The sequence below is a fragment of the Helianthus annuus genome, chromosome 16, assembly GCF_002127325.2.
Source record: "Helianthus annuus cultivar XRQ/B chromosome 16, HanXRQr2.0-SUNRISE, whole genome shotgun sequence".
Taxonomy (NCBI): Eukaryota; Viridiplantae; Streptophyta; class Magnoliopsida; order Asterales; family Asteraceae; genus Helianthus; species Helianthus annuus.
In genome coordinates this window covers 9,671,963-9,699,893 of record NC_035448.2, presented here as the reverse complement: position 1 = coordinate 9,699,893, position 27,931 = coordinate 9,671,963, and the positions used below count along the sequence as shown (strand labels likewise).

At 38.3% G+C, this 27,931-nt stretch overlaps 3 protein-coding genes across 4 annotated transcripts; all 3 read right to left on the bottom strand.

The window, feature by feature from the left end:
• Positions 1 to 980: 980 nt before the first annotated feature.
• Positions 981 to 4,582, bottom strand: LOC110916154 (probable LRR receptor-like serine/threonine-protein kinase At4g36180). Its single transcript, XM_022160907.2, has one exon. It carries the CDS (start codon positions 4,503 to 4,505, stop codon positions 1,107 to 1,109), a length of 3,399 nt encoding a protein of 1,132 aa, XP_022016599.1. The 5' UTR covers positions 4,506 to 4,582; the 3' UTR covers positions 981 to 1,106.
• A 492-nt stretch (positions 4,583 to 5,074) lies between these two features.
• On the bottom strand, positions 5,075 to 11,714 carry LOC110917214 (kinesin-like protein KIN-7C). Of its 2 annotated transcripts, XM_022161808.2 has the most exons (13): positions 11,503 to 11,714; positions 11,320 to 11,409; positions 11,137 to 11,237; positions 10,940 to 11,053; positions 10,401 to 10,482; positions 10,242 to 10,309; positions 8,984 to 9,049; positions 8,732 to 8,856; positions 7,711 to 8,038; positions 7,516 to 7,620; positions 6,271 to 6,996; positions 5,745 to 5,980; positions 5,075 to 5,676 (listed from the first exon to the last, which is right to left on the bottom strand). In XM_022161808.2, the coding sequence occupies exons 3-13, from the start codon at positions 11,188 to 11,190 to the stop codon at positions 5,358 to 5,360; spliced, it is 2,223 nt and encodes a 740-aa protein (XP_022017500.2). In that variant the 5' UTR covers positions 11,191 to 11,237; positions 11,320 to 11,409; positions 11,503 to 11,714; the 3' UTR covers positions 5,075 to 5,357. The 2 variants fall into 2 exon arrangements, with proteins under 2 accessions (XP_022017500.2, XP_022017501.2); XM_022161809.2 differs by lacking the exon at positions 11,503 to 11,714 and having other exon boundaries at positions 6,271 to 6,990; positions 11,320 to 11,401.
• Positions 11,715 to 22,195: 10,481 nt separating this feature from the next.
• Positions 22,196 to 26,285, bottom strand: LOC110916843 (floral homeotic protein PMADS 1). Its single transcript, XM_022161501.2, has 7 exons — positions 26,032 to 26,285; positions 25,870 to 25,936; positions 23,744 to 23,805; positions 23,538 to 23,637; positions 23,261 to 23,302; positions 22,615 to 22,659; positions 22,196 to 22,541 (listed from the first exon to the last, which is right to left on the bottom strand). Exons 1-7 carry the CDS (start codon positions 26,217 to 26,219, stop codon positions 22,356 to 22,358), a joined length of 690 nt encoding a protein of 229 aa, XP_022017193.1. The 5' UTR covers positions 26,220 to 26,285; the 3' UTR covers positions 22,196 to 22,355.
• Positions 26,286 to 27,931: the final 1,646 nt, after the last annotated feature.

Sequence of the window (27,931 nt, the reverse complement as noted above, 5' to 3'; positions counted from 1 at the left end):
GGTCGAACCCACAAACCCGTTAGCTAAACAGGTCGGGATTGTGTTAACCCGACGGATTTACAGGTTGAACTGTTTAAACCAATTTGTTTTGTATTTGTTTTATACCATAAATTAAAGGGTAAATTGCCATTTTAGTTCTTGAGGTTTGGTCCAAATTGTCATTTTAGTACAAATAGTTTTTTTTTCTTCTTTGGGTCCCTGACTTTTCAATTTTCTTGCCATTTGATCACATTGCCTAACTCAGTCTAAAAATCTGGTTATAACCAAGGCTATTTTTGGCATAACTGTTGTGTAGTGATAACCAGGAGTAGTTTATAACATAATTTATAAACCTCATAATAATTTAATGCCAAAACTACCCCTGATTATAACCTGGTTTTTAAAATAAGTTAGGCAATGTGATCAAAATGACAAGAACAAGGAAAAGTCAGGGACACAGAGGAGAAAAAAAACTATTTAGACTAAAATGATAATTTAGACAAAAACTCAATGAATAAAATGGCAATTTACTCTAAATTAAATGTGTTATATATTTTACGTCAAAATTTAAAACTTAATAGAGAGCTTTATTTGTGTCAAAATGTAAATTTAGAGTGCTAATATGCGAAAGAAAAAAAAAACTCAGGTTAATAGGGATGTGTTTATGTCAACCCGCGAACATTCGTGTTGTATTCGTGTTCATATGTCTGACATGATTTTTGGATTCGTGTCATGTTCGGCTTTATATCAAATTTACAGGTTCGCGTCGGGTTAAACCTGCAAACCCGTTTAGCACTCCTAGACTATAGACTTAATACTATGCGAGTTACCTGTTTAAAAAAGAAAATATAAATTCGAATATAAAACCACTTAAAAAAATCGAATATAAAACCACTTACGGACCAAAGAGCTACTATTAACGGCTACTTTCATGATTTCATCATCGATTATAACTTTTACTTTATATAATTTAACAGGAAATAATTATTTCCATATTTTAATTTGGCGGCAATTTGTTCTTTTTCTTTATTCTCTTTGACTCCACCAAATCAGCACAAAAAACAGGAAGAAAGTCCACATTACAAAAAAACACAATTTAATTTCCACACAAAAAAAAATTTAACTAATCAAATAGGTGAAGAAAGTGAAGTCGGGTCAGCTGATGATGGCATATCCGGCCCGACCCGACACCCTTCAAGCATGAACACCACATCCGACATTGAAGGTCTACCAGTCGGGTCAGATGTTGTGCATAACAACCCAACTTTTAATCCTAACAAGAACTCTTCCCACTCGGATGATTCCGGGTCAAGCTCCAACAGACCCGGTTCCAAGAGTTCAGAAATTTGGCCTTTTTGTAACTGTTTTTTAACCCACTTCACAATGTCCTCATCATGGTTAAACAAAACCGGGTTTTTCCCGGTTAGGATTTCTAACAAGACCACCCCGTAACTATAAACATCGGCTTCTTTTGTCGGTTCACCGGTTAATGTGGCTTCCGGGGCCACATACCCGAGTGTCCCAACCGGGCTTGTGGTTGTGGATGTTGATGGTTCGGATTGTGTAAGCGCGGTTAGCTTGTTGAGACCGAATTCGGATATATGTGCTTCGAAATCCGCATCAAAGAGTATGTTTTGTGGTTTAATATCCCCGTGGAACATCGGGATCGAGTGTAGAAAAGCTAGCCCTCGAGCGATGCCTAACGCGATTAAATGCCTCATTGGCCAGTTTAAAACGTGCCCGTCTTGATGCACGGCCTCTTGGAGAAGAGTGGCTAGGTTTCCATTTGGCATGTAGTCGTATACAAGTAAGCGCACGTTATCCGACCGGCTTGTGAAATACCCACGGAGAACGGTCAAATTTTGGTGTTTGACTTTCCCGAGAGATTCGGCTTCTCTTTGAAACGTTGCTTCTGGAGCAGAAGTATCCAGAAGCTTGCGGATGGAAAGAACTGTTCCATCCGCAAACGAGGCTTTGAAAAGAAGCCCAAATGTCCCCCGATTCATTACATTTTCTTCATCAAATTGTCGCGTTGCCTCGAGAACATCCGTGTAAGTGATTTTGTTCTTGAACACCACGAGTTTCGGAGCCCCGTTTTCTCCTCCACCGCTCTCTCTACCGGAACTTCCACGGGCCGGGCTTGGTTTCTTCACATCACCGGATTTCCGCATTCTTAACAACTTTCTACGCCACCGGAAAAGCAGAACAACATACCCACAACACAAAACTAACAAAAGCAAACCGCCACCCGCAGCCAAACACATCAGTAGAATTAGTTTCTTCTTCCTTGAAGAAATCTTTCTCTTGCATTTTCTTTCAGATGGCTTTCCGCATAACCGATTGTTTAATTCGAACACCCAAGGATCCGTAAATCGATCACCTAACATCTTTGGTATCTCACCTTCAAGATCATTCCTTGAAAGGTTCAAATGTTCTAGGTTAGGAATCGAGGAAAGACTCGCCGGAATTTCACCGGTCAAGTCATTCGAAGAGAGATCCAACTCAGTTAATTTCGATAATTTCGAAACAGATTCCGGTATCTGGCCGGAAAAATGATTTGAACCCAATAACAAAGAGTTCAAAGAAGAAGCATCTGAAAAGTTTTCCGGGATTTCACCGGTTAATCTGTTATGACTTAGATCAAGCCTTTTCAGATCAGATAGTTGCGAAAGACTCCCCGGAATTGAACCGGTCAAAGCATTCCAACCGAGTTCTAAAACCTCAAGACTTGAAAGACTCCCCAATGCTGCAGGAATGGAACTATTAATCCTGTTATTCGAAAGCGAAAGCACAGCTAGAGACGAAATGAAGCCATATTCCGCAGGAATATGGCCCGAAAACGAATTGGACGATAGATTCAAATGCTGCAAACTTGACAAACTGCTAAAACTTTCAGGAACATCACCAGAAAACTTATTTTCTTCCAAAGCAATAACTTCCAAATTCGGCAAACCGAAAAGCTCAACCGGCAGCTCACCCGAAAAACTCTGCTTACTCAAATCAAGCACACTGAGGCTTCTCAAATTCACAACAACAGCCGGAAACTCACCCGAAAAGTGGCAACCGCTCATGTTTAACTCTGTTAAACTCGATAAATCCCCAATGACAGTCGGAAAACCACCCGAAAAATTATTATTACTTAAATTCAATGAACTTAAGTTACTAAGCTGTGCTAATTCTCTTGGCAAAGCTCCAGTAAACTTATTATCACCTAAGTTTAACGATTCAAGCTCCGAAAGCTCGAATAAACTCGACGGTAAGCTTCCGTTGAATCGATTTCTTCCAAGTGAAAGAACCTTTAACCTCTGCAATCCCCCAAACATATCAGGAACTGGACCTGAAAACCTGTTTCCTTCAAGATCAAGCACATTTAACAAGCTACATTTTCCAATTTCTTCAGGAACATAACCAGTAAACAAATTGTCAGCCACTTTAAGCTCCTCTAAACTTAACATATTCCCAATTTCAACTGGTAAATAACCAGAAAATAAATTTCCAGATAGATCCAAAACTGTAAGCGTGTGCAAATTTGTTAACCAAAACGGCAACGTTTCATTAATAAGATTCTCGTGAACGTCCAACACTTCAATAGAGTTCGAAAATGTTGTCGAATTCGAGTTTTCGAACAAACTGGTGAACTTATTAGACCTTATTTTCACGATTCTTATCGAACTACCAGATCTCGATAACAGAGATTGCGGAATTGAACCTGTAAACATGTTACCGGAAAGCGAGATCACTTCCAGATTCGGAATCTCGCCGATACTCGCCGGAATCAGTCCTTGTAACAGGTTATCATCGGCGCTAAAGTGAATCAGTGACGAGCAGTTAGCGATCGCCGATGGTAACGTGCCGTACAGCTCGTTCGAGTCGAGAAACAAGTATTGCAGGCTCTGGAAGCTTCCGATTGTCATCGGAATCTCACCGGAAAACGAATTGAACGATAAGTTAATCAGCTGGATCTGAGACGAAGCTGAGAGATTCGCCGGAATGTTTCCGGTGAATGCATTGGAAGAAACGTCGAGGTATCGAATTTCCGGCGGTAAGTTGCCGGAGATTTCACCGGAGAGGAGGTTGTTTGCGACGTTAAGTATTAATAAGTTAGTTAGGTTTCTGACCGTCGGAGGTAAGCCGCCGGTGAAGTAGTTATTTTGTAAATAAACATTTCGTAAGAGAGAGCATTTAGTCAGAGCCGAAGGAATTGAGCCGTGAAAGTTGTTAGAATGCAAGCTGAGCCGACGCAAGTGAGTCAGCTCGGATAGCCGGCTTGTGAGCCAGCCCGATAAAGCGAGCCGAGGTAAACGAAGCTCGTGAACTCGGCTGCCGTTGCAGGAAACGCCGCGCCAGTCACATGGCGCGTATGGAGTTGACGTGTTCCACGCGTCCAACGCGCCCAAAGGGTCCCGTACGTTTTGTTTGAAGGATATTAGAGCTTGTATCTCGGTTGGTTCCGCCGTTGTGGAGATACTGGCGTAGAATAGCACGATGGCGGTTAAAGAAAGAAAGCGAATGATAGCAGTCGTCATGGGCAAACGTATGTTAAGAGTTTAGCAGCAGGCATGCCCAAAACAAACAATGGAGAAAAAAATGAAAGAATGATTATATATATATATGTTGTAAGAATGTGTTTGTGTTTGGGTTTGTTGGGGTGGTTTTATAACTGGGGTAGCAAATGAAAGGGGTTTGCTATTTATGGCAATAATTCTTTGTGAGTTGTGTTATTTAATTAAAACTTAGGATTAGATATAAACAGAGTAAACTTCCGTTTTGCTCCCTGTGGTTTGGTCATTTTAACGGTTTTGCTCCAATAGTTTAAAAATAGTCATTTTCCTCCCTGATCTTTCGAGTTTGTCGCCAGTTTGCTCCCTAATCTTTCGAGTTTGTCGTCAGTTTCCTCCCTGATGGAGTTAGAGGCTGGGAGCAAAATGAAGATAAATTAGAAAAATCAGGGAGGAAAATGGCTATTTTTAAACTATTCGAGCAAAACCGTTAAAATGACCAAACTACAGGGAGCAAAACGGAAGTTTACTGATATAAATAATATTAACATGCATCTGGACAAATGCTATTTGTATCAGTAATGATAAAAGTAAAATGTTTGGAATAGACAAAACATGTTATTATTTTGGTTGACAAAGTTATTAGTTTGACTTAACCCATGATACTTGGTAATGATCATGAGGATACTGCTGAAGTAGATATAATGATATAATCATTATACCTATTTCCCCCACTGTCTTTTGGAAAATTTTCAAGAATTTACAATGGTTTGAATCCTGTATATGTCTATGCCATGGTTGTATTTTGTGGTTGAAGATTGTTTTACATGTTTAGCCATTGGTGGTATCGCGACGGTAGGTCATCACCGGCAAGTGTTCCTATGTAAAGGAGATGGTACTTTTATAAAAAGAACTCTTAGAGTGATCTTGCTTAGGAAGAAAGCTCAACCCAAACAGTTCCTTCGGCGTTTGGTTAAGCTCTACTATCCCGACCAACTTAGCAACAATCTCCGCACTCTCCTTAATGTGATCAATGTCGTTTGTTTTGGTCCATACTAATTGAGACAACTGGAACCTTCTATATTTCGAGTCCAATGAAATTCCCCACTTTTGAAAAAGTACATCTCTTTGCGTCGATGAAAACTTCTTTAACATTTTCTTGCTCAGCATTACTCTTTCGCGACTAAGAGCGCGCGCACTGTTGAATTATTAAACATTTAAACCAACTGAACAACGGGAAGTTAAAAACGGAAATATGGTAGGTACCTTGTGGCACGAGATGGCGTGTTCTTTAGAAAAGAGAGTCTTCGAAGCTCAACCTCCATGTACACGGAATCAGATCGATCGCCTTTAAATAGCAAGAAAAAGTAGGTCCGGTGAATCAAAGGCGTGTTGCATTCATTCCACAGTTTAATTATTTCTCTTCTTTGTTTCTCAAAAACCATAGACCAGTCTTTTTCAGGATCTATCGGCTCATTGGCTTCTGGTTCGGTCTTCTTATCCTGTCATTAGATTTTTCATAAACAACCCTTTGTTTTTTTAAAAGACTAAAGTTAGTTATAGCTAGTATATAAGCAGTGGCGAAGTATAGAAGGGGCGGGGAGGGGCGCCCGACTCCCCGAACTTTTCGCTCAGTAGTGTTATATATATAGTTTTCGTATAGAAATTTTTGGGTATATACGTTTTCGACCCCCCGGTTCTATAGAATTTTTTTGGTATAGACGTTTTCGACCCCCCCCCCCCCGGTCATTCGGGTCAAGCTTCGCCACTGTATATAAGAACAACATTGTACCGGTTCATTAGAAACATCTGATGATCTTATCTTCTGCTCTATTTCTTTCTCATCGAGACTCGTGACAGGAGTACTAGAGTCTTGTTGATCTATTGTTTTAACATCTGCCTCTGATTTTGATCTTGGTATGATTTGTATATGTTCGTCTTGTTTTCCAGTTTCAGATCCGTTATCGTCAGTGTTCTCTGCTATAACTTCTTTTTCAGATGATGCATTCGTAGTCAACGCGTAACAACTTTTGCTTCTCGTTAAACAGATGCCTTCTGAATCAGATATTTCTGAGTCGGATGAACATGGAGATCGTTCTACTTTTGTCTGAACGTCCTGAGTGATTTCCTTCGGACTTTCATAACTATCATCCATTCCGGTCTCGTCAGCAGTAATAATATTGTTTATGCTCGATATTTCCTCGATATTTTGATCTTCTTCCTTGCTACTGTCTTCTAAAACTTTTGCGATATTATTATTATTGTCTATGCTTAATGTTTTCTCAATACTTTGATCTTTATAGCTGTCTTCTGGATTAATTGTGATTTCTTTAGATGGGTCGGGCACATAATGTTGACCCGAAAAGTGCCTAGGTGAGTTCTCATCAAGAAAGTCAACTTTTGAACCTTCCATGTCAGCATGACCATATTTGTTCATTGAATCACCCTCATATGTTTCCAATGCAGGATATTCATTGATTAAGCTCTTTTCGTAAATGTCACTAGTCTCGGTCTCGCCCTACATAATAACATCAAGGGTAATGATAAGAAGCTAAATATTCTTAATAATTATTTAGCTTAACGGAAAAGAGTAAAATGACATTTTCGTCCCTGAGGTTTGGCCAGTTTTGCCACTTTCGTCCAAAGGTTTGTTTATGCGCATCTAAATCCAAAAGGTTTAAAATCTTGCCATTTTCATCCGGCTCGTTAACTCCATCCATTTTTCTCTGTTAAGTCAGGGGTATTTCTGTCTTTTTTGTTAACTTAAAGGGCAATTCGGTCTTTTTCACTTTATGTACAAGCATTCTATTCTAAAGACCGAATTGTCCTTTAAGTTAACAAAAAAGACGAAAATGCCCCTGACTTAACGGAGAAAAGTAAATGGAGTTAACAAGCCGGATGAAAATGGCAAGATTTCAAACCTTTTGGATCCAGATGTGGAAAAACGTGGAAAAACAAACCTTTGTACGAAAGTCGCAAAACTGGCCAAACCTTAGGGACGAAAATGGCATTTTACTCGATGGAAAATAAAACCTACCCAAGGTAAAGAATTTGGATCAGTTCCGGTTACTCGAATTAAATAATCAAGTCGAGATTCAGCACGATCACGTTGCTGAGTCAGCTCCTCTATCTCTTTCCCCATCTGAGTAAAACAGATATCAGAATCAGACGAAATTAGTTATTATTATTATTTTATAACCGAGTCATGTAACCGAAATCCCGAACTCTTGACCTTTTCTATTTGAAGCTCCATCTCTTTTATAAGTGCTGCAGAATCATTTGAACCGGGAGGTAATTTGAGCTCGTTTGCCAATCTAGCCAATTCTTGTTGCAACTGTTTCACCAACGCTTTATCTGATATTACGACATTAACTTGTGCATTTGTACTGACATCTTTCGCACAAGAAGCGAATAAAAGCGTGTTTCTTGACTGGTCAACATGACTATGCGCGGGAGACATAGTGCATACTATCGCAGTTCTTGCATTACCTCCAAGTGAGTTTTGTAGTATGCGTGTTAGCTTTGAGTTTCTGTAAGGAATATGACTTTTCCCTCCTTCGCTACACCCAAATAAGAGTAAAATGCCATTTTCGTCCCTGAGGTTTTCGTCCAAAGGTTTGTTTTTTTCCCATGTGGATCGAAAAGTTTTGAAATCTTTCCATTTTCATCCGGTCTTTTTACATAAAGTGAAAAAGACCGAATTGCCCTTTAAGTTAGCAAAAAAGAAAGAAATACCTCTGACTTAACTGAGAAAATGGATGGAGCTAACAATTGGCAAGATTTCAAACCTTTTGGATCCAGATGCGAAAAAATAAACCTTTGGACGAAAGTCACAAAACTCAGGGACGAAAATGGCATTTTACTCCCCAAATAATAAAGATCGTTCAGTTTGAACATAATCAATGCAAAATTAATAAAATATTAAAAAGGGTAAATTACTTTTTGAGTCCCTGTGTTTTAGTGGTTTTAACCAGTTGAGTCCAAAAGCAAAAAGTTTAACGACCTGAGTCCCTATAAGCATTTTCATTAACCATTTGAGTCCTTTTGAGTCCAAATTTTAACCTTTTGAGTCCAATTTTTTGGACTCAAATCGTTATAAAATGAACAAAATTGGACTCAAAACGTTATAAAATAAATGGTTAGGGACTCAGGGCGTTAAACTATTTGATTTTGGACTCAAGTGGTTAAAACCACTAAAACACAGGGACTCAAAAAGTAATTTACTCTATTAAAAATAAACTGAAAATATGCACCTTAACTTGCGAATAACAGTTCCTAGCGTTAGAAGACTGCGATTTATGTGACTGCCTTCTTTTAAACGTGTACCAGCTGCTAACGTTTGAGAAGCACGCTCACTTCCTGCTAAATCAACAAAGTTCTGCATAGACCATAGTAACCAATTTGGTTATTAATCTTTTTACCAACATCATGGATCTATGACAACAGATAATTAAGTGAAGGTTTAACGTAATGCTTATTGATAGGAATTTAGGAAGCGTTCATACCACAGAAGCTGCAAGTGTTCTTCCACTGTCAGATCCTTCATATGCACATGCAGAACTTTCAACTGTCTGAAATAATTAATGGGAAAATCACCAAAATGGACATTGACCAGTCAACGTTACCAAAATGAACATCGATCGCGTCTGTGGTAGACCCGATCCTTGAAATCCATGCAAAGTTTGCGTCTGGGTATGAGATTGTGCCATGGGTTTCCGCGCTTTTTTCTTTTCCACCACGATTTTTAAACGAGCATAACTTTTTTCATACGATAGTATTTTCTTATAAAAAAAATACACCAAGTTACAGATAATAAAATTCTCTTTAATTTAGTGTTAACTTTTTTAAAAAAGAGTTAAATGTCATTTTAGTCCATGTGGTTTGGGTCATTTTGTCAGTTTAGTCCAAACGTTTCATTTTTCACCTGTGGGTCCCAAAAGGTTTCACCGTTGCCATTTTAGTCCACTGGGTCAACTTCATCCATTTTTTCTATTAACGAGAAGGGCAATTCGGTCATTTTAGTCCACTGGGTCATTTATATGTAATTCTGTTAACTAGAAGGGCAGCTCGGCCATATAAAATGACCGAACTACTCTTCTCGTTAACAGAAAAAATGGATGAAGTTAACCCAGTGGACTAAAATGGCAACGGTGAAACCTTTTTGGACCCACAGGCGAAAAATGAAACCTTTGGACTAAACTGGCAAAATGACCCAAATCACAGAGACTAAAATGGCATTTAACTCTTTAAAAAATATTAACGCGTGAAAAAGTTATGATCATTTAAAAATCATGGTGGAAAAGTAAAAAAAAACTAAGGATTATGACACATGTCAGTCCCTAAACACAATCAATGTTTAGTGGATGTTTGGCAACTTCTGAATGGTTAATTGCTGAACCAATAAGAGGTCTGAACCATTAAGTGTTGGAGGTCTGAATCATTAAGAGCCTAATATAATTCTTAACCGTTCAGAAGCAAATGTCTGACCAATTCAGCTTAGAGGTCTTAATCATTCAGACTCAGTATAATGCTTATCCATTCAGAGGCAAATGTTAGAATCATTCAGACATCTGCTCGCGAAACAAACAGTCTGGACCATTAAGTGTTGAACCAGTAAGAGGTTTGAACTATTAAGAGCCCCATTTTGGTCAAGTGAGTGGGTTAAACGTTTAATTTCGTGATTTTCTCATAATTAATATCCAGTCAATGATTAGTGTCTATTACTTTCATTATGTTGATATGTAGTTAGATTAAAATAGGTACCAGACGAAGAATCTGATGAGATCTGGAACTCATTTCATTCAATGTCGTCTCCCCGGTTTGCCTCTCAGCTATAAATACATATGGCTAACTATATCATCAATACAAATTCTTGTGTAACGAAATAAGTATAATAACATATGAATAAGTATATGATATTACCTTCACATGCAGAGATAAGTTCTTTTAAATGGTTGCAGTCCCTCAGATTAGCTTCAGTTAGTTTTTCTACAACTACCCCTTTCTGAAAATTCAAAACTTTAAAATATATTTTTTAGAGTTAAATGCCATTTTAGTCCCTGTGGTTTGGGTCATTTTGACAGTTTAGTCTAAAGGTTTCATTTTTAACCTGTGGGTCCAAAAATGTTTCACAGTTGCCATTTTAGTCCACTGGGTTAACTTCATCCATTTTTTCTGTTAACGAGAAGGCCAATTCGGTCATTTTATATGGCTGAATTGTCCTTTTAGTTAACAGAATTACATACAAAATGACCAAATTGGCCTTCTCGTTAACAGAAAAAATGGATGAAGTTAACCAAGTGGACTAAAATGGCAACTGTGAAACCTTTTTGGACCCACAGGTTAAAAATGAAACCTTTGGACTAAACTGGCAAAATGTCCCAAACCACAGGGACTAAAATGGCATTTAACTCTATTTTTTATTATACATTCGAAAATATTTACTATTTAAAAGTTCTTACCTCCGGGTCATCGAGGAGTCTAAGTTGAGCACCATCGTGGCTTAAAAGATCTCTAACGCATTCGTTGTAGATTTCTATAGCGGAAAATTTCAACGCAAATTCTCGATCATTTTGCTGAAACAGAAAAATGCGCCTTTGAGAAAAAAAGTTCTATAGAAAATGTGTGTGTAAGAAGGACAAGGAAATTACATAAGTACCCTGCTTATGTAGTCATATATATCTGCTATCGCGTATTCGGTAATTCCAGACATGGTGTATGTTTTCCCACTGCTCGTCTGCCCATAGGCAAATATACTTGCTGGAGTAATAGTTATTCGTTTAAAACATATTACTAGACGTAATTATCTAAAATGGAATATTAACAGAATTATGTTACTTACAGTTAATGCCATTAAGAACAGAAAGAGCAATTCCTTTTACTCCCTCCTCATACACTTCTTTTGTTGAACTGTCACACCCGTATACTCGGTCTATTTCCAGAAAAAATCATCATATACAAGTCACATTTATGGGTAAAAAGTTAGATGAAATGCAAGGAGATGCATGGCTAGATGACAGCTTACCAAACGTATAGGCGTTTGGGTATGTTGATCGTTCTGATGGGTTGTTTTTGAATATGATGGTGGTGTTGTTTATACATTCCCAATCGGATGCATCGCCCTTTGCGATTTCTTTTCCGTTCAAAGGCCTAACCCTCACTGTAACAAAAATCTTCTCTTGTGCAGTTGAATCTTGTTCATCACTTATTTCAAACTCGTCTCCCGAAATTGACTCCATATCTGTCATACGATCATGCAGATCAAATATATATGCTTTAGCTCATTGTTCAAGTACAGAATACCCCGAATAACTCTTACTAACAATATAATGTACGTTATACGTCACCCCATTTCTTTTAAGCTCATGATTAACCATTTCCAAAAGTAATACTCAATCACACACGTAGCTCAACACGGTTGAATTTAGATTTTTCTCATATAAACTCCAAGGTGAAGTTTCAAAACAAATAAAATCTCACATTTCCTAACCCTGAATCAAAAGGATTGGAAGTTCAGTTTTATGTTATTTTTTCTTAAATCAACCAACTCTAAATCGATTAACTTGCTTAGCGCCACCCTACCACCTAGACAACTATAGCGCCCCCGGGGCGCCATCAGCCACCCCTCGACCACCATGGAGGGGGCGCTATCCACCCTCCACCAGCACGCTAACGCCAGAAAATGGCTTTGAAGGTGGGGCCATTCTTTTCAACCAATCAAATCTCCTCTTGATTTTTTTTATTTTGTTTAATAGGGGGCTTTAAAGGGGCTTTAAACCATTGCATGCAAGTTAAAGGGAGGGGCTTTAAAACTCCCTATGTGACATGACACTGATGTGGCGCTGATGTGACGTGATAAAGCCCCTAGGGTAGAGGTGTACATATCGGTTTTTTTTCAAAAACCAGTTTCGGTTAATAACCGAACCGGTTTTTTTTCACCCAAATCGAAAACCGTTTCTTTTATAACCGGTTTCGGTTACTAACCGGTTTTTCAAGTCCAAAACAATAACTGGTGTAACTAGTTGGGACCGGTTTTTAACCGGTTTTTGCCAAAAAAAAAAAAAAAAAAAAAACCGGTTTTAACTGGTTTTTCGTATCAAGAATAGTAACCGGTCACAAACCGGCAGTTCGGTTATAAAAAAACCGGTTAAAAAAAACCGTTTCGGTTTTTTTCCCGGTTTCGGTTCTAAAACCGGTTTTTTTACACCTCTACCCCAGGGGCTTTATACCACACCCTCCTGCCTAATCATCAGAAGAAATATATTAAAATTAGAAAAATGACCAGAACAATGAACATTAATTTGAAAACAATAAAAACTTATATTAACCTCTGCATTCATAGAACTTGAATCGAATACCTTAAAACCATATGAATCAATATATCAAATACTAACTTAACCTAGTTCCATTAATCATATAACATTATAACCTGAAATAATAAGATATCTAACCTCATGATAACCGATTCACCGAACAAAAACAACGCAAAAACAACAATCCTCAAACCATTCGGAATTCAAAAAATTCAAGCGGAATCAGCTCAATTGACATGAATCATAATCATCGAAAAGAAGATATTTATGAGGATGAGAGAAATTGCTGAAGATTTGAGGACGTAGAATCGATTAACGTGCACTAGATTATTTCTTCTGGTGATTTTGTTTTAGTTTCTACGAATCCAATAGAGATTTTGGGGAAATTTAATTCGTGTGTGTTGGACCTTTATTATGGACCTATAAGAACAAACCGCCATTTTTAACAAACCTAACAGGAAAAGGGAGAATTTGAGATAATTTTGCTTACTGCCCCTTGATTTTTTCGGAAACTACGTTTTAAGTCCCTAAGGTTATGTCTAGTATAAATGAATCTCTGAGCAAACGGTTCACGAATGATTTACTGGTGTATGCTTCGTTTACAGGCGCTTCAATTTCAAGATCAAATTAATGGTCAAACTCTTATTAGTAGTTTATCAAATTAATTTCAATTCAAGATCTTTTTATTTGTATGCATGGTTGCAGTAGTCGTTAAGCGCTTACTGTTAGAAAAATAAACCGGATTTACAGGATCAGCCTATCATCACCTCCTTTTTTTATAATATTGTGTTTCCTTTTTAAGCTTATTTGGTTTCCTTGTATTCTAAAGGAGCCGTTGCCTTTAGTCTCTATATTTAGGGTGGCTTCCAAGTTGTAAATGCATCACAGAAATAAAGAACCACATTCATTCAATAAAAATAAACTGATTCTTGGTTCCTTTCCGGCTGATTACCGTTTAACATGGTATCAGAGCGGGAATAAATCCTCGCTTTCATCATTTACCCGGAAAAAAGACGGATTACTGCCATGCCGGATTCCGACGGTAATAATCTGTCTTTACAGATTGCCAACCTCTTGAAGGAAGGTTTGAATCAAACCAACACATCCACAAAACATAGCGTTTCCGACAGCCTCCGTATCAATATCCAACTCAATAGCCAGAACTTCGGGCTATGGTCTCGTATGATACGGGTGGCTATTGGTGGGAAGTCAAAAAACCTTCTTAGCCATCTCGATTCGAAACCACCCGAAAGCACGGATGCTCGATACGACAGTTGGGAACAAGACGATTTGATTGTATTCTCGTGGCTGATTCAAAACATCGAACCAGCAATCGCGAGTAACCTTACAGAATTTCCCACATCTAAAACCTTGTGGGAAGCTCTGCAAACCACATACAGCAGTGGGAAAGACAAGCTACAGATTTTCGACCTTCACGTCAAAGCAAACAGCTTAAAGCAGAAAGAAGTGCCGGTCGAAGATCTCTGGATTAACTTACAAGGGATCTGGGAGGAGATTGACAGAAGAGAGCCAAACCCGATGACCTGCACTACCGATATAAACACGTACAATAGGCTGCGATCCGAACAGAAACTATTCCAGTTTCTAAATGCCCTTGATCATCGATTTGACACCGTGAAACGTGAGATTCTCCGGAGTGAACCTCTTCCAACCGCGGAAGCCGCATATGCTACCATCCGGAAGGAAACGACCCACCAAGTAATCCTTGGAGCCGGGATCTCCGAAACTCAGATCCATGGAATCGCATCTGGGTTAGCCACCACCAATCTGCAACAAACTGATGGTCTAGGGCTAATCTCCAAAGGGTACCGCCGATCGGAAAAACCCACCGGAAACAAAAATGATCCAAAGGCAAAATTAAAGTGTGATCATTGTGGAAAACCTCGCCATACTAAAGATCAGTGTTTCCATCTGGTAGGCTATCCGGATTGGTGGGAGATCGGACCCAAGAAAAACAATAAGGACGAAGGGAAACGCGGCACCTCCACTACCGGCCAAGGCAGCAACGCCGGCGGCCGTGAAGGATTTGGGGGAGTTGTGTCCGGCGACAACAAGGAGAGTACGAGCGGCGGTTCGAGCGGCGGCCATGGCAGTCAGAAAAACCCTCTCTCTTATGAAGATGACAATGACCGTAACATAGGTACTGGGGTTGAGAGAGGCTTCTCAAAACCCCCTTCTACTTTGTTTAACTATAAATTTTTCCCTGAAAGTATCCATCACCTTCTAAATACTAAACAAGATATAGGGACTAAACCTGTAAAGATGGATATTAGTAGGGGACCCAAGTCTGATAAATGTAAACAGGGAATTGGAAAGGCTTATAATGGTTTTTCTATTGGGAACATCAATAATAATAAGAGACATAAATCTAGAAACTATAAGTTTTTTAAGCTGAAAATGAGGGTAAAAATAAAACAACTTGCTTTTAGACGTTTTTTTAATAAAACCAGTTCCCTTAAAATCGCTAAACACATAGGGTATGCAAATATGGCTAATCGGAACACCGTTAACACTGGCCCCTGGATTTTCGATTGTGGGGCCACTGACACCATGACATACGACCCGAATGATATTAAAACCCAAAAAAAACCCAACAAAAACCCATATTAAAACGGCCAGTGGCGAAATTGTCAAAGTTGACGGGGGAGGGACTATAGAGATTGGACCCAACTTAAAACTTACCAACTGTCTCTATATTCCCTCGCTATCACATAAACTTTTGTCAATAAGCCATGTCACAAAAGAACTGAATTGCATTGTCTTAATGCATCCCACGTTCTGTATATTACAGGAGATCAGGACGGGGATGATTATTGGGCGTGGCACTGAGCGTCAAGGCCTGTATTATGTGGATGAGGTGTCCCATGATGGGGTGGCAATGTTGGCTCATGGAAGTGTGGATCGCGAAGTATGGCTATGGCATCGACGTCTAGGACATCCCTCAGACGACTATTTAAAATTATTATTTCCAAAATTTTTTCCTTTACATCAAACTTTAAATTGTGAAACTTGCATTTTAGCTAAGAGTCATAGACAATCTTTTAAACCAAATAATACTAGGGTTAAAATGCCATTTTCATTAATTCATTCTGATGTTTGGGGGCCTGCCAAAATTTGTGGGGGCCAAAACATCCGCTATTATGTCACCTTTATTGATGATTGCACTCGAATGACCTGGACCTATTTTCTAAAAAACAAATCAGAAGTTGTGGATCAGTTCACAATATTCCACACCATGGTCGAAACCCAGTTCAAAACCCAAATTCAAACTTTACGATCTGATAATGGTGGGGAATTTGTGAATGACCGCATGAGAAGTTTTTGCAATTCTAAAGGGATAATCCACCAGACCACATGTGCCCACACCCCAGAACAAAATGGGGTGGCTGAACGAAAAAACCGTATCCTCCTCGAGGTCACCCGAGCCCTCCTAATCTAGTCTAACATACCTACCTCTTTTTGGCCTGAGGCTTTGGCTACCGCCACATATCTTATTAATCATCTCCCAACCAAAGCCCTCAAACTCAAAACCCCAATCGACACACTCGCTGCTCTTACCAACACCGACCCACCCCTCACCTTAGAACCTCGGATCTTTGGGTGCACGGTCTTCGTTCACATTCCCAAGCGTGAACGAAGCAAGCTTGGTCCTTGTGCAGAGAAGTGTGTCTTCCTTGGCTATGGTCACAACCAGAAAGGATACCGGTGCTACAACCCTCTTCGTCGTCATATGCACACTACTATACATTGTGATTTTCTCGAGACCAACCTCTTCTATGAATCCCAACTTCACGGTCAGGGGGAGACTCACTCTACGAATGACACATTAAGTTGGTTAGGATGGCCTACTCCTACTCCCGCTCCCACTGCTCCTACTCCCATGACTTGTGACTGTGACACCCCCGCTACCACATCCTGCCCAAGCCAAAGTGAAGAAATCCATAATGAAGAAATCCACATTGCCTCAGAAAGTGAAGAAATCCACGCCAACAATAGTGCCCCGCCCAACAATCACTCCAAGACTATCCAACAAGAAAATCTGGATATAATTGAGGGGGAACCACCAAACCCCTCACCCACTAACAATACTTGTGTAGACAGTGATACAGGTATACAGGAAACTCAAGGACGATACAACTTACCTCCAAGGGCCAACAGGGGTGTTCCGGCAAAAAGATACTCCCCGGAAAAGGAACCGAAAAAAACAACAAGATACGGGATTACAAATCTAGCAAGTGGGAACCTATCTAAAGAAGCGAAAGCCTACTATTCCGCTATATACTCTGAAGAAATCCCAAATACCGTGGAACAAGCCCTCAAATCAAAACATTGGAAAGAAGCCATGGAGACAGAAATGGATGCCTTAATAAAGAACAAGACATGGGAAAAACACACCCTCCCCCCTCAGAAGAGAACTGTTGGGTGCAGATGGGTGTTCTCAATTAAACGAAAACCTGATGGCACCATAGAACGATACAAGGCCCGTCTTGTCGCAAAAGGGTACACCCAAACGTATGGGATAGACTACTCGGAAACGTTTTCGCCAGTAGCAAAACTTGACACCATTCGAGTTTTGTTCTCCGTAGCCGCAAATGAAAACTGGCCACTACATCAATTAGATGTAAAAAATGCTTTCCTCCATGGTGAATTAAAAGAAGAAGTGTACATGGACCCCCCTCCAGGATTCAGGAATGGCTTCAGGACCGGTGAAGTGTGTCGATTACAAAGATCCTTATACGGCCTTAAACAATCTCCCCGGGCATGGTTTGGAAGGTTTACCATGGTGATGAAGAAATATGGCTTTGCCCAAAGCAACTCTGACCACACGTTGTTCACAAAGCGACAAGGTAAAAACATTACATGCTTAATAATTTATGTCGATGATATGATTGTTACAGGAAATGATCATGAAGAAATAGCAAGGCTAAAGAGACACCTGTCTGAAGAATTTGAAATGAAAGACCTAGGAAGACTCAAATACTTCCTAGGAATTGAAGTGCTCAGATCAAGGCAAGGAATCTTCATATGCCAAAAGAAATACACCCTAGACCTCCTGGCTGTGGTTGGAATGCTCGACTGCAAACCAGCGGACACCCCAATTCTCGTCAACCATGGGATGTACATAAAAGAAGACGGAGAAAGTACAAACAAAAACCAATACCAACGCCTGGTAGGCAAACTCATCTACCTATCACACACAAGACCTGACATCGCGTATGCCGTAAGTGTTGTCAGCCAGTTCATGCATCAACCTCAAAAAGAACATATGGAAGCTGTGATGAGAATTATCAGATACCTCAAAGGAACAGCAGATCAAGGCATCACATTCAAAGCAAACAAGCACTTAGAAATCAAAGGGTTCACTGATGCAGATTGGGGAGGAGCTAAAGATAACCGCAGATCAACGGCAGGATACTTCACTATGGTCGGAGGCAATTTAGTTACTTGGAGAAGCAAGAAACAGAAGGTCGTGGCATTATCTAGTGCCGAGGCAGAATTCAGAGGCATCGTTCGGGGCATTACGGAAGTGCTATGGCTCAGGAAACTTCTCACAGAAATCGGTTTCCCTCCTACCATTGCCACTGAGATCATGTGTGATAATAAAGCCGCTATTCAAATTTCTGAAAACCCTGTTCAACATGACCGCACAAAACACATCGAAATCGACCGTAATTTCATCAAAGAAAAGATAGATACAGGCATCATCAAACTACCATTTATCCGATCGAAGCTGCAACTAGCTGATGTATTAACCAAAGCCGTCCCATGGAGCCATCTAACTACTTGCCTCAGCAAGTTGGGTTTTGGAAATCCCACAACTCAACTTGAGGGGGAGTGTTAGAAAAATAAACCGGATTTACAGGATCAGCCTATCATCACCTCCTTTTTTTATAATATTGTGTTTCCTTTTTAAGCTTATTTGGTTTCCTTGTATTCTAAAGGAGTCGTTGCCTTTAGTCTCTATATTTAGGGTGGCTTCCAAGTTGTAAATGCATCACAGAAATAAAGAACCACATTCATTCAATAAAAATAAACTGATTCTTGGTTCCTTTCCGGCTGATTACCGTTTAACACTTACAGCCTTACAGGTCGGTCGACTGAGGAATCGTGAGTACTCAGTCTAGACGAAGAGCGCTCAGACATGTTAATTGTAAAGAAATTTGTATTCAAGAAACTATATATATGTAAATATCATAAATTTACTAATATTTATAACAAAATCCGTGAATATCAATATAAAATAAAAAAATACATGTTCAAATAGTAAAGTATTTTGAAAATTGATATTAATCCCTTGAATAATAATATTTATTTTTTAATGTGATAGATACAAGAATTATATTTTATTTCTTTAAAGTTAAACTTAGCCTGAGTTGACCAACTAGATCTGATTGTGATTGAGATTGATCGTGTTTGATTGATTCCAAATAATTAGGCAGAGTTGAATAAAAATCGCATCGGCAATCTACCTTGTAATGATTACTTGGAGAATACTCGACTTTCTAGACCTTATTTTACAACATTGTATTGTTTATATGTATAAAAAATATCATAATTTGAGGTTGTAAATTGATTACCATATAAGTAAGGATTTGTAAATAATTAACCTAAAAACTAATATCCATTCAGATTTGTGTTTGGACTTCCCCCATAGAAATACAGTCTTAGTTGGATATGACTGGTATTTAAATTTGATAATTGTTCATCAACTAGATGGTGGTGCGTGTGTGTTGTGGTGGGTTCACTACACGATGAGAATTCAATTGGCGTTGGTTCAGTTCGTTATGGTACTGATACTCAATGTAGTAACGAAAAAGAATACCCAAAAAATAAGATTGGTTCGTTACCGGGGGCGACACACGCTATAGCAACCAAAAGAGAAAACCCAAAAAATAAGGCTGTAATATGACCAAAACGATATCTACGTATGCCTGGTTCGTTGCGACGGTGTAAAAAGTGGGCTAGTTAAAACAGCTTGACCAAAACAATAAAAATGGTTGGCGGTGTGAAAAATTATATGGTAGGCGCCGGTGAGAAGTCATGGAGAAGTGGTGTTATACGTAAGCGTCTTTGAGAGAGAGAGGATTTGAAAAAACGATGAAAACATGGAGCTATAAGATGGTGACACATGAACCAATTAAGGTGAACCACATTCACCCAACTTGCTAATTACTATAGTATGAAACTATGAATTGCATCCGCATACTGGTGTTTAATATAAACCGATTACAAATTAGAAAACTAAATTGTAAATTAATTATTAGAATATTAACTAATAATCTTAATATTTGGTTATAAACCTAAATAAGTCCTACCTGCTAGTCGGTGAACAAGAATGAAAAGTATTTCCATATTACATGTTTGGTCTTTCATTTTTTTTTTTTTTTGAACGACAAATTTGGATCACTGACGGATCACTGGAGTATCATCGTACCACCAGCGGAACCACCCGATCATATCCATCTCCACTAGGCATAATGCCTATACACCAATTCAGGAGGAAACCCAATAAATATGGGAAAAATCCCTTTTGTGGGAATCGAACCCAGGACCTATTGGTCCCAAAGTCTTATCCCACCTCCAAGATGCCACTAGGCTATAAAGCCATGGACGTTTGGTCTTTCATTTAGTCTATAGATATAGCCACCACTCTTTATTAATTGGGACTTTAGCTTCTTTTTCTTGAAGTTAAATATGGCGATGATACATCCGGACGGTGATTTTGGAATAAAGTCCTAGGAGCTTTATTGTGTTACGTTAGCGACTTAGCACCATATAGGTTTTAGGACAACAATGACGTCCCCTTAAACATCGATGATGTGGTTTAGCGCCCCTTTTAAAGAAAAAAACAAAACAAAAAAATTTTGATTGGCTCACACAAGGTGGCTCCCACCACACAAGTCTTTGGCGTTAATGGTTTTCTAACGGTTGTTAATAAGCGCAACATTTCTCCATTATAGTATCTCATAGAATAAGATTCGTGTCCTTGTATAAAGAAAAGATATAATATTTCAAAACGTTGTATTGTCAAACTGGTTTACATCGTATACGATATGTGAAATAATTCCGTGTAGTTCATGGCTTTTTCATAGTACCAAACACCAAAGAGATGTTTGATGATACACGAAAAAATTTCACGTATATCATACATTTTATTAGTTTTTAAAACGTTACTCTAATGTGTGAATATAAAGTAAATACATTATACATGAACTAATTTCATGCATCTCATGTAAATGTATAATTTGACATCATATACGGAACTCAAATCTCATCAAGAGAACTAACTTTGTTCTTGTTTTAGAACATTAATGTACGTAGTAACCATCTATTTTGACCAAAAATGTCAACCCTCTTCATTTTATAATCTTATAAAATACGTCAAGCAACACGCATGGAAACATTATCCACCATTCACCACTGCTTAAATGCTTCACAAATTACATCATTTCATAACTCATATGCCTTACCAAAATGAAATATTCCAACAACCCCCCTTTCTCTGCAAAGTTGTTCATGCACACTTTAAGCATGACTTTGCTCATCATAATCATGGTCACCTCCTTCCAAGCCATGGCACTCGAGCCCGCCGTACAAGCGCCTGACCCAGAGTTTTCATTTGAGCCGGAGCCACTTATGTTCGACCCTGAAGATGAGATACTCGATTATGGTGATTGGTTTGGACCACCGAACACTGGTGGGACACCTGATAGCGGTCCTATACCTCACGCGGAGGTGGATGATGAAGTTGATATTTATTTTGATGATACTGATCTGATAGATTGATCTTGAAGTGATGTGTTTAAAGTTTACATATATTTCATGCTCGAAATGAATACGTCGTATTTATGTAAAACAAAAGGAATGTATATCCTTGTTCAGTGATTGTTATAATTGAAAATAAAATTGCATCTCACTCTTGTATAGCTCCTTTAAATTCTTTTTTTGGCGTGTCGTGCCTCTCGTTTTTCCTCCTTCGCTGTAGCCTGCATCAATCAAACAAAACCGAGTTTCGAAACCAATAGTCGGTTATCTTGTAAAATAAAGATACGAATTACAATCAAATGTAAACCATACGCTCTTTCTTTTCTTCCTTTGTCGATTCTTGACCATGTTTCTTCGTTGGAAGCTGCAGATTCTTCAGTTTACTCCTATCTTTCACAGCCGCGGTTGCAGAAGTCAAACCAACGGGATTACTCTTGGCAATGAAAGTGAAAAACAAAAAAAAAAAAAAAAAAAAAAAAAAAAAAACAGAGTGTGCCAAGACGCTGACACACACTACTAGACTTGGCGGTACAAATTATTATCGGCTAATTCGTCATTGTTTGTTTTAGTAAAATCCAATTTACTTTTCATTAACAATAATTTTTTGGTAAATAATAATAAACATGTCACAATTAAGTATTATTAAAACATAAAACAACAACAATTAATCAAGTATTAACTTCACACATTACCAATCACAATGCACAGAAATCAAACACCAACTACTTAATGTCTTCCAAGGGCTTAATTATAGGTTTGGTACAATGGAACTAGCTAGCTAGCCAAGCAAGGCATAGGTGGTGAGGTCTGAAGCAACAGCATGAAGATTTTCTGGATGATTAGGCTGCAGCCGTAGAGTTAGGATCTGCGGCGTGGAAGCGATATGTGGCGGGTATCCATACATGGCTTCATACTCTCCTGCGTCTTCTATCATCCCGTACTGTGGATCATCTCCTCGAATATCCTAACAAGGTACATTACATTCGTTTAAATAATAATCATAATTACAATACATAGTTAAAGGTTATGGGGCTTACAAATTCATGCATGAGCTTTTTGTATACGTCTTGAGCACTCCTCACCTGAAAGAAAATACATGATATGCAAACACTTTTTAAGTGAAGTTATGTATCCAAATATTGTTATTGTGTATTAAATTAATGCTAAAACTATTGCACACTTTAGGGTTTATATACGCTATGTATAGACGTATACGCACCGTATAGGGTTGTATAAAAATCAGTGTATGACTGAGTTCAGTTCTGGTCTTCTGGTCTAACTACTCCTATACGCTGCGTATATAAAGGGTCAAAAAGACAAGATTTTATAAATGTTTCTAAAAAACACTCTTTATATACGCTGCATATAAGCCTGTAGCAGCCTATATAAAGGGTCAAAAACACAATTTTACCCCTGGTTTGGGCTGCGTATAGCCCCCAATCCAGGGGTAAAATGTTTTTTTTACTATTATAAAAGTTTGCTGAAACGATAAATAATGTATAACAATGTTTAAAAAAAACCACCCTTTATATACGCTGCGTATATGCCTATACGCGGCGTATATAAAGGGACAAATTCTCACATTATATCAGAGATTCTCTTGGAAATTGAAAAAGGTGGCTATACGCGGCGTATATAAAGCTAGGGTTTGGTGTGCAAATATGTACACCCTAAATTAATTACCTTCTTCTTCAAAGTCTCCAACTTATTACCAATCACTTTGAGCTGCATATTTGTCCCAAAAAAAATGATATATATCAATTTCAAGTCTTTGAAATACATTCTCAAAAGCATGTAATTAGAGCTAACTCTGTGAAACTTAACTTTTGTTAGTGTAATTGCGCGACATTTGTTATTTCAACTAAATTTTTGGATCGAACTTGGATTATACTTAAAATAGACCATTTCAAATATGCAAAATAGAAAAAAATTTAAAAAAAAAAAAAACGAAGAATTTGACCTTGCGTTCGCGAATGATGTATACAGCCTCCTGTGACTCCTTCTCAAGATCAAGCAGTTGTTCAAAACCTAGATTTTCCAAGCAATCACCCAGCCTTTGCCTTTCCCAGTTCATTACACAGAAAAAATGAAATTAATTATTAAAAGAAAGGAAAATAAACTATAAAAAGAATTGCAGAAAAGGAAAGGAAAATATTAACAATTTACCGAATTTGCCTTCTAAGATTTTTGTTCACTTCTTTCAGTTGTCTCATTTCCTCTTGCATTTTCTATATCAATTCACACAAACTTACTCTTTAGAAATAAACCAGTATGACTACTCAAATATTACCTCTTAATATAATTAGATCATTTAAAATATAATGTGATATATAACATGTTGACACGTTCAAGAAAGTATCCAGTCTGCTACAAAATGCATGTAAATGGGGTGCGTTTAGTGAAGCTAAACACACCCCATTTATGCTTAAAACGCCCCCCTTATATAAAAAAAATTGAGTGATGAAGTGACTCAATTAGTAGGGGATAGTATTTAGTAAGGCTAGAGGGTATGGTGCCCATCCTCCCTTGGAGGATGATCCGCCACGTAGGCGCCACATCATAGTCCTCCCAAGGATGGTCCATTGCACAAAACTAGTGAAAATGGGAGGATGGTCCTAGATGATCCTACCACACCGCTTTTTTATATATATATTTTTTTAATCTCTATGCACTATGTACAAGTAGTAATGCCTAATGTACAAATCACTAAAGCTTTATTAATCTTTATGTTGAAATTCAAACACAAACACAAACAAAGAGGGCCACCAGATTTGGATCGTCTTGAACGTCTAGAGGTCGCTGGTGAGGACGGGGACAGTGGGGGCGGGATGGTGTTATGGCGGCTCCGTTCCTAGACGGGTATGGGGACGGACCCCATACCCACCAGCCTAAAAGCCACATAAGAGTAAAAGCCGCGTAGGAGGTTGTACTTTAAGCACAACACATAAACTATATTTTGAGTCTTAATTAATTATGAGTTAAATGTCATTTTAGTCCCTGTGGTTTGAGCAATTTTGCCAGTTTAGTCTAAAGGTTTGAATGTTGTCATTTTAGTCCAAACAGTTTTAAACGTTGTCATTTTAGTCCATTGAGTTAACTCCGTCCATTTTTTATGTTAGCTAGAAGGTAATTCGATCATTTTATGTGATCGAATTACCCTTCTAGTTAACAGAATTACATTATATGACCGACAAAATGACCTTTGGATTAAAATGACAAAATGACCAAAAACACGGAATCTAAAATGGCATTTAACTCATTAATTATGAACGAATTGTAGTTGATAATCTTTTCATTCTAGTAGTAACTAATAATTTATCCATGGCTTTATAGCCTAGTGGCATCTTGGTGGTGGGATAAGACTTTGGGACCAATTGGTACTGGGTTCGATTCCCACAAGGGGGTTTTCCCATGTTTATTGGGTTTCCTCATGAATTGGTGTGGCATTATGCCTAGTGGAGATGGATATGATCGGGTGGTTCCTCTGCTGGCACGATAATACTCCAGTGGTCCGTCAGTGATCCAAATTTGCCGTTCAAAAAAAAAAGTAACTAATAATTTATTTACCTTTAGTAGTAACTAATAATTTATTTACCTTTCGAAAAAAGAAAAACTAATAATCTATTTAAGTGGTAATTTAGTCATTTTACTTTAAAACTTTCCTTTACCCATTGAACTATTGGGTATATGCAGATTTGAGACGTTTCAGAACAATATATAGACGGCTGAATTAGTAGTTCATTAGCTAAGAGACTTTTGATGTTCATTTTGCATCTATATTTCCTTTTTATTATATAATAACAAAAACTTTTACTGAAATCATATGCATATTTTATGTTGATAAAAACGTCTGAACCATTAAGAGCTTGTATAATACTTAACCAGTAAGAGGTCTGAACCATTAAGTGTTGAACCAGTAAGATGTCTAATCATTAAGAGCCTGTATAATGCTTAACCATTCAGAGGCAAGTATCTGACCAATTCAGATTAGAGGTCTTAACCATTCAGACTTAGTATAATGTTTAACTATTCAGGGGCAAATGTCTGAACCATTCAGACATCTGCTCGTGAAACAAACAGTCTGAATCATTAAGTGCTAAACCATTAAGTGATCTGAACAACATTAAGAGCCTTATTAAGAGGTAAACAAACAACCCTAAGACGATCCAACTATCATGTAACAATATATATTTCAAAAACCATATGTGAAATGGGTAAAACTGAAATTTAACATGCATAACCCTATATAGGCAGAAGCAGTTAATATGTAATAATAACAACAAATTAACAACCTCATAATGAGAGTTCCAAAGATCAATTCCAGATGCCTTCTGATAATGATCAAAAAACTGCTTCGTCCTGACCACAACCAAAAACATAAAAAAAAACTAGGGTTTCAAATTTCAATTCTAGAGAGAGAGAGAGAGAGAATTAATTAACAACGGTGTACGTACGTAACAGAAGGGCTTATATATTCATGAAGCTTATCAGTGCAAGACACCATGATAATGGAGACTTTAGCATCACACAACACTGTGAGCTCATTCGCCTTCTTGAACAGTCCGTTTCTTCTCTTGGAATACGTCACCTGCCTGTTCGTTGAGTTCTCGATCTTCCTGATCTGGATCTTTCCCCTTGCCATCTGAAGAAGCAGAAGTTAAGTTTCTGGTGGATATGAAGAGAGATGTAGAAGATGATCAAGTGTGTGTGTGAGAGAGAGAGAGGGGTTAAGGAAAGGAAACAAGAAGAAAGTGAAGAGGAATAGTTTCTATAAAAGGGAAGTATTGCTGCAAACGTGAAAGGGTAAAAGAGGGTGATCAAGGTGCAGACATATATTGTTATGATTCGTTGACCAATAAAACATTAATAAATTTAAGAGTTAATTTGTGATTTTTTTTTCTAGTGGTTTATCAAAAATTACTATTTCAGTCTATTAGTTTAAAAATTACGATTTCAGTTCATGTGGTTTCACTTTTGTAACCATTTCAGTCCACCTCATAATCATTTCAGTCCTTGTACTTAATAGAATAATGGATTGAACCATCACTGGTGCTCTAGTGGTGGCCACGTGTATTTAAGTTCCACCTATGGTGGGCCCGGATAAGTTTTCCCCTCCAGGTCTCAAGTTCGAGTCTGGGGATAGGGGTTTCTCATTGAGGGGTTTAGATTGGGGATCTATTGTGCGAGGGGGCTCTCTAGCGTGGACCCGGTTAAGACAACGTATACTAGACCTCCCGACATTCGCGAATATTCACACCTTTCAAAAAAAAATAGAATAATGGATTGAAATGGTTACGAAAGTGAAACCACAGGGACTGAAATCGCAATTTTTAAACTAATGTACTGAAATAGTAATTTTTGACAAACGATATATATGGACGAAAACTAATTAACTCTAACTTAAGCGGTGTTAACTAACTTTGTTATCAGTGGTAACTAGTCAACACTAATTGAATTACTCCTAAGACCATGTCTAGTGGTTAAACACTATAATGCCCCCACCATGGGGCGTTTTGCACCATGTGGCGTCCTAGTCAGCAAGGGGGCATTATAGCAAAAGTGGTGTAGTGGGTATAATGCCCCATAATGCCCAATTCAATCATTTGAAAAAAAAAATAAAAAAAATAATAAAGCAAAGAGGCTCCCATTGGCCACATCCCTCTTCAAGTCAAACATGGTAGGAAACATGGCAGGTTCTTGGAAGCCTCCCATTGGCTTATAGCATTTGACCCTTTGACCCATCCATATTATTCAAATAAAACGCCCAGAATGAATTTCGATTTAGCGTGATTTTTAAAACGCTCGGCTTCAAAATTTTTTAATTATAACGCCCAAAACGCCCGGTGTAGTGGGGGGAGGGGCGTTTTGGGGCGTTTTTTTTCAATTTTTTTTAAAAATCACGCCCCACTACACATGGTCTAATGGATTTCCCGTTGACGTAACTATTCAAGTGTTGATAGTTATAACTAACAACCACCTATTGTCATTTGAAACGTTCTGATGGTCTCTTGTACAAGGCTATGGAGTGTGGAGGTCATGGATTGAAACACTATTTTCACATAGGACCTTTGATTAAATGATATATCATCCCCCTCTTTGATTGATGGTGGTTCTCATGGATTAAACCAAGATTACCACGACCCTCCCATTTGATAATTTTAAGACAAAAATAAATTAAAGAGTAAATTACGTTTTTGGTCCCTGTGTTTATATCACTTTTACAATATTAGCCCAAAATAAGAAATTAAACATATCTGCCCCCATGGTTTTTATAACTAACCATTTTGGCCCCTAAGTCTAACCATTTTAGCCCCGATGGTCTCTATAACTAACCATTTTGACCCCCATGATCTC